This window comes from Leptodactylus fuscus, chromosome 9 (assembly GCF_031893055.1).
Source record: "Leptodactylus fuscus isolate aLepFus1 chromosome 9, aLepFus1.hap2, whole genome shotgun sequence".
Lineage (NCBI taxonomy): Eukaryota > Metazoa > Chordata > Amphibia > Anura > Leptodactylidae > Leptodactylus > Leptodactylus fuscus.
The window spans coordinates 30,703,794-30,718,683 of NC_134273.1; the positions used below are offsets into that span (position 1 = coordinate 30,703,794).

The window sequence follows — 14,890 nt, forward strand, 5'->3', positions numbered from 1 at the left end:
TATATACAATATAATCATCCTGATTCCAGGTCTGCACATTTTCCAGCCCAGTATATTAAGGGTAAGTGCAGGTTATCTGTGTTTCAGCCAGCTTTCCCTGGGGAGGAATGGGATTTGCTGCTATTGAAAGCCTCATAGTGCTTAAGTGGGGGGCATTAACTTTCCCCCTGAGACGAGGCCTCCTCTGTTTTCCCATACTAAAAGGAACAAATTTCCCCAGAATTTACAGCTCTGAAAGACTTAATGCTGCTTTAGTAATCTCTAAATACATGGTTTTCAGGTACGTACGATATATGGTGACAGTTGGCGTTTTAATTTAGCAACTACTGTGGCTGCTGGCAGCCGCGCCGCTTACATTGGTCCCATTCAGCTCCTCTCCGACTTGATCCTTGCAGCACAAATCTTTATTTAACAATCGTTAAAAGGCCCATATTTATGTCAGCGAATTCCCCGCGTGTGCTCATGACTACGCTTTGTGCGAGGATTTAAGGCTGATGAGAATAATATAGGAGTAATTCACTGAAATCTAAATTGATCCATTTATTCGTGAAGAAAGCCGCGTCTTAAATTGTCTAATACAGAAGAAATTAATGGAACCCACCATGAAACCTAAAGTAAACATACGACGGCTTATAACGTAACAACACCTTAGCCATTAAAGAAAAAATATTATTTTTTTTTCACTTGTGCCAGTATTTAAAGGGGGACTCCAGGCAAATACCGGTATATCTTTTGATATGACATCATTGACTCGCTAATCCTTTTGTGTAGTCAGCTCGTGCAAAGTCCAGTACTGTGGTCCTTTTGGTTATTCAGGACCTTCCACTTGTGTTTTCGTTCTTACATTTCTTTATGGCATTATTTTAGGAATAATTTCCCTTTAATCCATCATTTTAGGTTTTGGGTGCATCTTGGAGCTCAGATGTCCATTGGTTTTGGTGATCCTGTAATTCATGTGATTCTTGATGGCTAACCAGTCAATGAGTCATGAATAACTAAGGGGCGAACCTATAATGAAACTCCTAGGGCCGTGATGGCGAACCTATGGCACGCGTGCCACAGAGGTTCACGCGGAGCTCTCTCTGCTTGGCATGCACGCCATCGCCTGGATCGCTAGCTAACGAGGAATCCGGTACAGGATTCCCCGTTAGTGAATGATCCCTTCTTTCACCTGTATGTGCAAATACTGTGTGGGGATGGGTGCTACTGCGTAGCATTTAATACTGTGTAGGGAGGGAGGCTACTGTCGAGCATTTAATACTGTGTAGGGAGGGGGGCTACTGTGGAGCATTTAAGACTGTGTGGGGAGGGAGGCTACTGTGGAGCATTTAATACTGTGTAGGGAGGGAGGCTACTGTGCAGCATTTAATACTGTGTAGGGAGGGGGGCTACTGTGGAGCATTTAATACTGTGTGGGGAGGAATTTGTTCATAGTTTTTTTAAACTATATTTCGGCCCTCCAAGTGTTTGAGGGACAATGAACCAGCCCCCTATTTAAAATGTTTAAGTACTCCTGATCTAAATCCATTCAACTTTTCCAAAGATATAAGCCCTTATAGTGTTGCAAATAAGGGTATAGTAGCCAAATGGACGGGAACACTGTGGTTTTTCTGGAGGCACCCACTTGGCTAATTACAGCCCACTTGGTTAGTAGACACAAAAAGGGCTTATATCTTCGGAACGACTGAACAGATTTGGAGAAAACAAACACCAAAATGCTCAGGGTGACAGCGCCGATCTGATGATGTGTTTCAATGGACTTTTCACACTTCTTTAAGTGTTAGTTAGCAGTGCCATATATTTAAGGTAGAAAAGGGCTTAAAATTTACAGTTCCAAAATAATGGCAGCTTCTATTCTTCCAGTCTCCTCAATGATATTTGCTAAAACAAAGCATATTTACGCTAATCTGTACAAATGAGTTGATATAATTCACCCGTAAACCCCCCCAAAATGTGTCTTTAATATATCTTAAAGGTGATTGTTTGCTGTAAATATATACAGTGCACATATGTCCAATCCCCACAAACACTTAACCTTCATTTCATGAATGAAGTACGCTAAATTAACGAAATTCCTAAAACGACTCTACAGTAAAGTCCTCGCTAAGCTGAAGAGACTCAATGTTGTTTTAGAAAGGGCTAAACACTATTAAAGGCACATACCTGACTCATGAACTCAGCCATGTGCGTGTTGTGGCTGCATGCACAGTGATACATTGCAAACATATGGATGGAGGAAAACGTTACTTTGAACAATAAAAAGCGATTAAACCACCGAGAAGTTCACAGTAGACAAGTTATGGTTGAGGGTTTATATAGAAGAAAGGGATTATGCTAATACTGCATTTAAGGAATCAGTAAAGCACAAGGATTTGGAGAGTGTTTTTCCCTGGTTTGTGTAAACTGAAAAATTCTGTACTCGGGGCAATGCTAGGGAACATTGTAGAATCAGATCTGCATTGGAGACTGTTGTAGCATGTGTCCAAAATTGACGTAAAAGTCCTCCAAGTTCCAAATTTTTTATCCAGGGGTTTCAGTTTAAAATAACAGTCACCCGATAGGTCCCATTATAATTAATGGGGGCCATAGGGGCTCTGAATGTGACCACTACTGTAGAAGTCGACCTTTCCTCTGATGGACCAGTACAACGGATAGGCCAGTGCTAATGTGAACCTATCGTCAAGGGACATAGGTAGTAGAGGATAGTGTACCCTGGGTGCTGTACAGATGTAGCCTTCTTTAACATGAATCTACTGCATGGTAATATCTTAATAGAAAAGATAACCACTGAAAAAGTCAAGTTGAAATGGGCTGTGATAAAGGGAGTCTGTTAGCAGGAAAATCGGTATCAAACTAATTACAGTACCTTGTAAGTTGTCTTCTACACTTTCCATAGATGTCTTTCTTATTCTGCATGGCAGCTCCATTTTTCACCTAAATCAATATTTTATACCTGAAAAGGGCTTTAGGAACATGTCTTCTCCTACTGGAGCTTCACTCTCTGCTCTAGACAATTGCCCCCCGACTCTCCCCCCTCCCATTACTTGAGTGACATCTCACACTTTGTCTATAGATAGGGGTGATGATCTAGAGCAGAGAGTGAAGCCCCAGTAGGAAAAGAAACTCTTCTAAAGCTAATTTGTAGAAGAATAAATTCCAGATTTTCATAAAAATGTAGAATAAAAAAGGCATTTTTGGACAGAGTAGAAGCCCTACCAGGTTCTGGAATTAATTTGATACCGATTTCCTTGCTGACAGACTCCCTTTAAGAGTGGAGATGGAATGGATTTTTTTTTTTTTTTTTAAATATTCCCAAGGTCTGCCCTAGTTTTGTTTCTTCAGCCTAAACCAGAAGTGCTTTTATTATTGTACTCTGGGGTCTGAGGAGACTTCTAAAGTATAATAACAGTTGGTGAGGGGAGGTGCAGAGCAATAATAAATAGTCATCCTCACCTTCCCTCATCTCTCCTGGACTTCCTTGCAGCACCTGGTGTTCTTTCCTTGACATCTTCTGGCCTCGTGGGTGATGTCAGTGGATCTGTGGGACTGCTGAGGCCTGTGATTGGGCCGTCATGACCCTTTAATGTAAGTGTCTTAACATCAATGTGCCCCATTTGACCTCTAAGGCCCGATAACAACACTCAGCTGTCTTCTGGGGCTGCTATGGTCAGAAAAGAGGACACCAGAAAAAGAAGAATGGAAGGCACGAGGGAGGAGGGAAGATGAGCATGACTGTTTATTGCACTTTCCCTGGATTCCACTCATTATACTGTGGGGTCTGAAGAAAACCCCAGAGTATAACAATGATTCAAGCGTGGCAAACACAAAATCCTCAGGTTCAACTAAACTCAAGATTTTTGAGTTTTTTCTAAGAGTCATATTAAAGTTGGCTACTTCTAGCATACACACCATAAAATGATATTTCCTTGATTTTGCAGTTCAGTTGTCAGCTTTGCTGTACAGACTGGGTGAGATAAACAGAGTCATCACATTATCTACAGAGGAGAAAACGGAACCCATTGACGTCAATGGGAGTTTTTTTTTTCCCATGAAATTCTACACCAGATTACTCACCATTTTCCTCCGTGTGAATGGACCCATAGAAGTGAATAGGGAAAGCTGCATATGCATGGCCAATTGTCCTCTCATTATGGCCAGCAAACAGAGGTTGGAGGAAAAAGGAACCCATTGAAGTCAATGGAAGGCTTTTTTTCAGCACTGAAATTCCACACCAAATTCCTCACCATTTTTCTCTGTGTGAATGGACCCTCCGAGTGCTCTGAAGAAGGAAGTTCCACAGCAGTGAATGGAGAAATCTGTGCATATGTGGGCACCTCTGATCTCATTAGGGCCACGAGACAAGGATCATTTGAAAATTCTGCATGCTATAAAAGTGGAATAAAACTTTTTGATAACTTGCCCCAATGTACTGTGTGATGGCGATGGATGAAGCAGTTTAGCGCTGGGTCCCATAATAGCATATTTGCCAACATTTGGATGGCCCAAATATCTGGGAGCCCTTCAGGATATGGGCTATGGCCAATTTGTATATCAGAACGCCCCCTTTTGTGTGACCTGGGCACTAAAATCACTGGTCACACCTTATTCTTTGGACACGAGCAACACATAATCTGCCCAAGTCACTTAGCCTCAGTGGCCTGGGAGATGCACCTGCTCTTCCAATAATCTGGGTGGTCACCACTGTTTTTCGGGAGCCTCTTGGAGCTTCCAAGAGAGTTGGCAAGTATCTGACACAGTCTCATAGTCTACTTCTCTGTAATAATGTAATAGTAACTTAATGTAGTGTAATATAACTGCTGGAGAAACATAGGAAATACATGTAAAAACAGACCCAAAGCTGGATGAAGGGTGGCAGCTGGGTAGCTCCTCAATATAATTTATTGCCTATAATTGCGATTATTATAATTATAGGCGAGGTCCTCAGTACCAGCACAGACATATTTGATTCCTCTGAAGCGACTTCAGAAACATCAATAATCTTTACAACCATGAAAGTTATTCCTTGTAAGTTTGATGTTTTGCTGTAAGCCAGTGCTATACAGTAGGTTGTCAGGTCATCGCGCTCTGCAGATCCAAGCATATCAACTCATTCAGGATTTCTCTTGGCAGGTAGTACAATTCAGATATGAATAACCTGCAAACAAGCCAACCCTTTTACACTGAGCAAAGTGGCCAGTCCTTACTAGAGATGAGCGAACACTAAAATGTTCGAGGTTCGAAATTCGATTCGAACAGCCGCTCACTGTTCGAGTGTTCGAATGGGTTTCGAACCCCATTATAGTCTATGGGGAACATAAACTCGTTAAGGGGGAAACCCAAATTCGTGTCTGGAGGGTCACCAAGTCCACTATGACACCCCAGGAAATGATACCAACACCCTGGAATGACACTGGGACAGCAGGGGAAGCATGTCTGGGGGCATAAAAGTCACTTTATTTCATGGAAATCCCTGTCAGTTTGCGATTTTCGCAAGCTAACTTTTCCCCATAGAAATGCATTGGCCAGTGCTGATTGGCCAGAGTACGGAACTCGACCAATCAGCGCTGGCTCTGCTGGAGGAGGCGGAGTCTAAGATAGCTCCACACCAGTCTCCATTCAGGTCCGACCTTAGACTCCGCCTCCTCCGGCAGAGCCAGCGCTGATTGGCCGAAGGCTGGCCAATGCATTCCTATGCGAATGCAGACTTAGCAGTGCTGAGTCAGTTTTGCTCAACTACACATCTGATGCACACTCGGCACTGCTACATCAGATGTAGCAATCTGATGTAGCAGAGCCGAGGGTGCACTAGAACCCCTGTGCAAACTCAGTTCACGCTAATAGAATGCATTGGCCAGCGCTGATTGGCCAATGCATTCTATTAGCCCGATGAAGTAGAGCTGAATGTGTGTGCTAAGCACACACATTCAGCACTGCTTCATCAAGCCAATACAATGCATTAGCCAGTGCTGATTGGCCAGAGTACGGAATTCGGCCAATCAGCGCTGGCCAATGCATTCTATTAGCCCGATGAAGTAGAGCTGAATGTGTGTGCTAAGCACACACATTCAGCACTGCTTCATCAAGCCAATACAATGCATTAGCCAGTGCTGATTGGCCAGAGTACGGAATTCGGCCAATCAGCGCTGGCTCTGCTGGAGGAGGCGGAGTCTAAGGTCGCTCCACACCAGTCTCCATTCAGGTCCGACCTTAGACTCCGCCTCCTCCGGCAGAGCCAGCGCTGATTGGCCGAAGGCTGGCCAATGCATTCCTATGCGAATGCAGACTTAGCAGTGCTGAGTCAGTTTTGCTCAACTACACATCTGATGCACACTCGGCACTGCTACATCAGATGTAGCAATCTGATGTAGCAGAGCCGAGGGTGCACTAGAACCCCTGTGCAAACTCAGTTCACGCTAATAGAATGCATTGGCCAGCGCTGATTGGCCAATGCATTCTATTAGCCCGATGAAGTAGAGCTGAATGTGTGTGCTAAGCACACACATTCAGCACTGCTTCATCAAGCCAATACAATGCATTAGCCAGTGCTGATTGGCCAGAGTACGGAATTCGGCCAATCAGCGCTGGCTCTGCTGGAGGAGGCGGAGTCTAAGGTCGGACCTGAATGGAGACTGGTGTGGAGCGATCTTAGACTCCGCCTCCTCCAGCAGAGCCAGCGCTGATTGGCCGAATTCCGTACTCTGGCCAATCAGCACTGGCTAATGCATTGTATTGGCGTGATGAAGCAGTGCTGAATGTGTGTGCTTAGCACACACATTCAGCTCTACTTCATCGGGCTAATAGAATGCATTGGCCAGCGCTGATTGGCCGAATTCCGTACTCTGGCCAATCAGTGCTGGCCAATGCATTCTATTAGCTTGATGAAGCAGAGTGTGCACAAGGGTTCAAGCGCACCCTCGGCTCTGATGTAGCAGAGCCGAGGCTGCACAAGGGTTCAAGCGCACCCTCGGCTCTGATGTAGGAGAGCCGAGGGTGCACTTGAACCCTTGTGCAGCCTCGGCTCTGCTACATCAGAGCCGAGGGTGCGCTTGAACCCTTGTGCACACTCTGCTTCATCAAGCTAATAGAATGCATTGGCCAGCGTTGATTGGCCAATGTATTCTATTAGCCTGATGAAGTAGAGCTGAATGTGTGTGCTAAGCACACACATTCAGCTCTACTTCATCGGGCTAATAGAATGCATTGGCCAGCGCTGATTGGCCAGAGTACGGAACTCGACCAATCAGCGCTGGCTCTGCTGGAGGAGGCGGAGTCTAAGATCGCTCCACACCAGTCTCCATTCAGGTCCGACCTTAGACTCCGCCTCCTCCAGCAGAGCCAGCGCTGATTGGCCGAATTCCGTACTCTGGCCAATCAGCACTGGCTAATGCATTGTATTGGCTTGATGAAGCAGTGCTGAATGTGTGTGCTTAGCACACACATTCAGCTCTACTTCATCGGGCTAATAGAATGCATTGGCCAATCAGCGCTGGCCAATGCATTCTATTAGCGTGAACTGAGTTTGCACAGGGGTTCTAGTGCACCCTCGGCTCTGCTACATCAGATTGCTACATCTGATGTAGCAGTGCCGAGTGTGCATCAGATGTGTAGTTGAGCAAAACTGACTCAGCACTGCTAAGTCTCTGCATTCGCATAGGAATGCATTGGCCAGCCTTCGGCCAATCAGCGCTGGCTCTGCCGGAGGAGGCGGAGTCTAAGGTCGGACCTGAATGGAGACTGGTGTGGAGCGATCTTAGACTCCGCCTCCTCCAGCAGAGCCAGCGCTGATTGGTCGAGTTCCGTACTCTGGCCAATCAGCGCTGGCCAATGCATTCTATTAGCCCGATGAAGTAGAGCTGAATGTGTGTGCTTAGCACACACATTCAGCTCTACTTCATCAGGCTAATAGAATACATTGGCCAATCAGCGCTGGCCAATGCATTCTATTAGCTTGATGAAGCAGAGTGTGCACAAGGGTTCAAGCGCACCCTCGGCTCTGATGTAGCAGAGCTGAGGGTGCACAAGGGTTCAAGTGCACCCTCGGCTCTCCTACATCAGAGCCGAGGGTGCGCTTGAACCCTTGTGCACACTCTGCTTCATCAAGCTAATAGAATGCATTGGCCAGCACTGATTGGCCAGAGTACGGAATTCGGCCAATCAGCGCTGGCCAATGCATCCCTATGGGAAAAAGTTTATCTCACAAAAATCACAATTACACACCCGATAGAGCCCCAAAAAGTTATTTTTAATAACATTCCCCCCTAAATAAAGGTTATCCCTAGCTATCCCTGCCTGTACAGCTATCCCTGTCTCATAGTCACAAAGTTCACATTCTCATATGACCCGGATTTGAAATCCACTATTCGTCTAAAATGGAGGTCACCTGATTTCGGCAGCCAATGACTTTTTCCAATTTTTTTCAATGCCCCCAGTGTCGTAGTTCCTGTCCCACCTCCCCTGCGCTGTTATTGGTGCAAAAAAGGCGCCAGGGAAGGTGGGAGGGGAATCGAATTTTAGCGCACTTTACCACGTGGTGTTCGATTCGATTCGAACATTGCGAACACCCTGATATCCGATCGAACATGTGTTCGATAGAACACTGTTCGCTCATCTCTAGTCCTTACTCCTTAACCGGGGCATCTATGTCAGTACAGGTACTAAGACCTAAATACTGTAGATAGGTGCTGGGTATAAGCTGAAAAGTTCACCATGATGCACAATGTTAGTAACATCGGATATAAATTAGCTTGTAAAACGCGCCATTCTTGTTCATTGGCTGTGTCTGGTAATGTTGTTCAACTATTCTTACAGGGAGTCTATCACCAGAACCCAGGATATCAACTGAACCCCGCAGATAGATAGGTTAGGGTCACCAGAACCCAACTTATCAACCCAACCCCATAGTTAGATAGGTTACTGTTACCAAAACCCAGCATATCAACCCAACCACACAGATAGATAGGTTACTATTACCAGAAACCAGCATATTAGTCCAACCCCACAGATAGATAGGTTACAGCTACCAAAACCCAGTATATCAACCCAACCCCACAGATAGATAGGTTACTGTTACCAAAACCCAGCATATCAACAAAACCCCACAGATAGATAGGTTACTGTTACCAGAACCTAACATATCAACCCAACCCCACAGATAGATAGGTTACGGTTACCAGAACCCAGCATATTAGTCCAACCCCACAGATACAACCCAACCCCTCAGATAGGTAGGTTACTGTTACCAGAACCCAGCATATTAGTCCAACCCCACAGATACAACCCAACCCCAAAGATAGATAGGTTACTGTCACCAGAACCCAGCATATCAATCCAACCCCACAGATAGATGGGTTAGGATCATTTGAATCAAAGTTTTTTTCTCTCTATGAACTGCTGCCACCATTGCCAAGGTATCACTGTTTTTGTCAGTATGCTAATGGTCTCTCATCGGGGCATTGCCATTGCTCCAAAGAGGTAAGCAGCAACACCCTCATTGCTCCAAAGATCGGCATATTGACGAAAACAGCACTCGAAAATGGAGGCGCCAATTCACAAGAGGAAAACACCATTTGATTCAGATGACAATAACCTATCTATCTGCAGAAATGGATTTTATTATAAAACATACTAATGGGGCTGATCAATGAACCACAATTGTTGATGTTTTTAAACTAAGAGATATATTTTTAAGAATAAGACTTCTACACTGACGTGGTATTGTGTTTTCTCATATGGTATATATGTAAGTTTGACATCATGTTTCGAATATTGGTATTTGTACACGTCTTTTTACATCTTGAACACTGATATATGTTTTATTAAGAGTTTATGGGAATAGGACATTCATATTTATAAATGTTTTTATTATATTGTTTTTGTAGATTTATTGCACTTGAAAAAGGGATTATAAATCCCGAAACGCGTTAAAATCCCGTGCTTATATCCATCAATAAAATTGTAATTTACGTATCCCAGCGTTGGATTGCTGTCCACTGATCTTTCTTGCAAGAGTGCGGTTTGTCCATTTGTTTTGCTAAAACTGCAACGTTTTTGGAAATCGCACCGTTTCTGTTGCACGTATTTTACTGCAGTATGGGGATGGAATTTGCTAGACTCCCATCCACTACATAGTGTATGTAAAATTCTGCGTATTTTGAATGAAGGACCCCCTCCCAATTCCCTAATAGGGTATATGGAAATATGGTTTTGTAGTAGAGATGAAAGCATGTTTTTACAGGGCTCCATATGCCATGGACAGCCATTAATTTCAATAAGCAACATGTAATGCTTCACTTCAACTCTGGAGGCGCTGCAGGTAAACGGAACACTTGAAAGTCTGTATAAACTTAGGTATACAAGTCTCCAACCCCCTTACATATGACTTCTATATAGAATAGGTCACTCAAAGAAACAATGCTTTCAAAAGCCAACTCAGGCCTCAAGATATTTGTACATTGAGTGTATGAAAGGGTTAACACGCGCATTTGCTGACTCTTAGGCATATAGAAGAGCACACAATATAGGGTACAATTACCAGCTATATTTTTTCTTTACCCAAATCCCATAAACACATATTACCTCCCGGTTATGCTACTGAGTGGCATTATTTAATCCAGAAAAGAAAATAAGTTTTACATTTTTATGTCATAGACATGTATAAAATTCCTTAGACCGTACACAGAGCAGGATGGTTTTCAGATCTGGTTTTAATAAATTAGAAAATTAAATAAGCAGAAGAAGGAAAGAGTAAGGATTTCATTTAAGACTGGGGCGGCCGAGACATGGAGAAAAGCGGTGCTGCAGCGCCACCTACTGCTAGAATGGGAGAACTACATGTCCACTTGCCAGTAGCGCGCTTTCCCATCGTGAAGATCCTTTACCTGCAGTAATGTACTAACTCAACAGCTGTAACCTATAAATGTATACTGCACTTACCAGCGGCCTCAGTTCTGGATGAGTCAGGATGTAGCCATTGTTTGTAATAGCAAAAGCGTATCCGTGAATTCCCAGCTGTAAGAAGAAAGGACGAAACCCATAAATATATAGGATAATTTAAGGGGAAGTGCAATTTCAAGCTACTCTTATATTACGGTATGTAAATGCCTAATGGATAGGGAATTGTTTATATTGTTATGAGCAGCATTTAAAGAGTCGAAAATACTTAAAGGGTTCCTACAATCATAAATCACCTTGCCATAAATGAATAGAGCAAGACACTAAAATAAACTTTATCAAACAAATAGGTCTCTGTCTCCAGTTATAAGACTGAGCTAATTTTTACATAGAAATCTATGGAGAGTGGGCAAAGAGGCTGCTATTACGTAAGTCAGGGAGATAATGATAATACTGTGCAAGCGGCCATTTTCCCGTGGCCTGTGCGCCTGCGCAGTCTGCTCTGCCCAAGGCACGAGGCCTAGAAGTTACGAGCCTGCGCCGGAAGAAGACGCTGAAGATGACGCTGCGGATGAAGGAGGAGGCATCGCTGGAGACAATTCTCTGGCAGCGGTGGGGACGCCCTCATCGCTGCAAGAGAACTCATTTGCATACCGGTAAAAAAAGGTATTTCTAAGGAACAGGCAGCAGAGACTACGTACCACGTATAAAGGTAAGAGACGGATAGCCTTTCTAAAGCCTATTCCGACGTCTTATCCACACAAAAAAAAAAGGTTGTAATGGTAGAATCCCTTTAAGGTATGACTCCACTATTGTATAGAATGAGGCAAGAAATCAATTATCAATTTCCTCTCCATAGACTTCTGAGTGTGACATGAATACAGAGGAGAACTCTATATAAATAAACAATCTAAGTGAAGATAAGGAGGAGGAAAACAGAATAGTAAGCTGAGAAGGAAACAGATGTCATTAATAAGATATATTACAACATTTCTTATATTCACCTGTACGCTTTAAAATTGGTTTCAATATTTTGCAAAAGTGTCATATGTTAAAGGGGGATTTCTCAAAGCTTAATATTACATGAGCCTGTTATTTCACACAAACTTGGAATATAAAAATACTTCTCTTTCTAGATATTGCCATTACATAGCTGCTGCCGCCTGCTGCTCTTGTTATTCCATCTCTGAAACCGGGACATATCTCCCAGAATGCAGGACTGTCCCTCCGAATCCAGGACTGTTGGGAGGTGTGTTGCATGTATAAGTCCTTCAAAGTAACATCAGTTACATTGTCTAAAATGTAATTTGATATCTCATATACAGCTAGGAACCAGATAGCTTTTAGCACAATATAGTTAAGTTTATTTCAAAATTTAAAAAAAAATAAATAAAAGGATATTTAATGACAGAGGGACTTGGGTCAAAAACAGGGACTGTCCATCTAAAAGAGAAACACTTAGGAGTTAGACTTCTCCATGTTTATTATACTGTACTATGACATCACTTTGTTTATTGTCTTTGTGATGTGATATCAGATTGTTCATTATTCTTGCATTGACATCAATGTTTACTCTGTACTGTGACATCAGTGTGTTCTTTATCCCTGTTCTGTGATATTAAAGGGGCTCTATCAGCAAAATTATGCAGTATGAGCCCCACATATGCCTGAATAGGCATAGCCTGAAAAGGCTATTCAGGCACCGCTAATCTTATATTACCCCCCGTTTTAAAATAATACCCTAAAAAAGATTATTTAAATGATACTTACTGTGCACGCTGGGCGGTCCTGCACTGTCCGACGTCATCTTGCTGTCATGCCTTCCTCTTCTTTCTTCTTCCAGCGACGCCCTCCTGTCCTGGCTCTTCCACGCTTTCATCTACTTTTCTTCTGGAATTAAGAAGTTTGCGAATGTACTGTGCATGCGCAGTACGCTCGCATAATTCTAAGGGGTACTTAGAGCCAAAACAAAAACGGCGCCAGAGTGTGTGCAGTAGCACTCCGGAGGGAGCGAGAGTGCTGCTGCACACGTGGGATTTGAACACAACCCGCTGGAAGAACAGAAGATCAAGGTGGGGAAGAGCCAGATGAGGACGTCGCTGGAAGAAGAAAGAAGAGGAAGGCGTGACAACAAGATGACGTTGGACAGTGCAGGACCGCCCAGCGTGCACGGTATCATTTGAATAATCGTTTTTAGGGTATTATTTTAAAAAGGGGGGGAGGGGTTAAAATAACATTAGTGGTTTTAAAGGCTGTTCAGGCATATGTGGGGCTCACTGTGACATCACTGTGTGTATAAACTCTGTACTGTGACATCACTGTGTGTATAAACTCTGTACTGTGACATCACAGTATACACTAAAATTGTACCGCGACATCACTGTGATTATGATTTACGGTATGTGCTGTTACATCACTATGTGCATTATCTCTGAACTGTGACATCACATCACTGTTTGCAGTTTTTCTAAACTGTGGAATCAGTATGTTTATCCTTGTACTATGACACCACTTTGTACATTATCCCTGCACTATCACATCTCTGTATTATCCTTGTCATGTGACATCTTGGTGTTTATCATCCCTGTACTGTGCCATCACTGTGTGTATTATCTCTGTACTGTGACATCACTGTGTGTATTATCCCTGTACTGTGACATCACTGTGTGTATTATCCCTGTACTGTGACATCACTGTGTGTATTATCCCTGTACTGTGACATCCCTGTGTGTATTATCTCTGTACTGTGACATCACTGTGTGTATTATCCCTGTACTGTGACATCACTGTGTATTATCCCTGTACTGTGACATCAATGTGTGTATTATCCCTGTACTGTGACATCACTGTGTGTATTATCCCTGTACTGTGACATCACTGTGTGTATTATCCCTGTACTGTGACATCACTGTTTATTATTCCTGTTCTGTGACATCACTGTGTGTATTATCCCTGTAATGTGACATCACTGTGTTTATTACCCCTGTGATACCACAATGTCCACTTCTGTAAATTAGGGAGACGATATGGCGAAAGTTTTTTGTGTTCTAAACCTGCTGTTGAGATGCTGTAATGGTGAATTTGGGCCCATTACAAGCCTTGATATGGGGCTCCATGGTTCCTTGGTACCCTTAGGTTACAGTTATTACACAACACATTGCTGTAGATTGATTTCTGATTTTCCAGCATTTACGAAGTTTGTTTATAGAAGGTAACAAGTAAAACATATGAGGAAAAAAGCACAAGCAGTTTACAACATTGGGGGAGGAGGGAAGAGTCCGGCCCTGCAGAACACCTGTGCTCCATTCATGAAGCCTATCTCCATCTGGTTTCTCTAAGCATGAAAATGGAACATTTTATTTAACATTCCCAAAAACAGGAGGGGAACAGGGAACTTCCAGTGACTAGCAAGGACACATTTGCTGCTTGTTTATGTTCTAATGCAATATGTATAGAATCATGTTTTATTACATGATGACAAAAATAACCGCATAACAATATGAAACAAGTAAACTGTCAGCCATAATAATAATGTGACCCTAGTGATAAATGAACACGGGTCTACATGGATAATAGCATGAAAAATACAATGTAACAAACAGGACACAAAACCTAGAAAACAGAAATGTGCCTAGTTGGAGACATAAACTGGCACAAATCTAATATACAGATGTGTCACCCTTAATTTCAATGAAATTGTATTAAGGACATCAATTTGTGATGAAATTAATATATTGCGGCATGTTGGCAAAATCCTTGACTGGCTGCTATTCACAACATAACCACTGGGTGGCCAGACTTATATAGGACAGGCATCATGTGGCAGAATATTCTGAAAACATGTTGTTTTGAATAGCTGGTCATCTTGTGACACAAATATCGGGTCATGTCTAGCCAAGAGGAAAGGTAAGGAAGTGCACATCTATAATTCCAGAGTGGGGTTACTATGTGACATCGTATATGCTGTCCAAGTCCACCAAAAATACATTGAAAAAGAAGT

At 43.0% G+C, this 14,890-nt stretch overlaps 1 protein-coding gene across 2 annotated transcripts in view; it reads right to left on the minus strand.

Moving 5' to 3' along the window:
• CACNA2D3 (calcium voltage-gated channel auxiliary subunit alpha2delta 3) overlaps positions 1-14,890 on the minus strand; it is a 662,271-nt gene that overhangs the window by 183,835 nt on the left and 463,546 nt on the right. For both annotated transcript variants that reach the window (XM_075287892.1, XM_075287891.1), the window contains one exon: positions 10,933-11,007. In XM_075287892.1, coding sequence (XP_075143993.1) covers positions 10,933-11,007 — 75 coding nt within the window. The remainder of the gene's footprint in view (positions 1-10,932; positions 11,008-14,890) is intronic.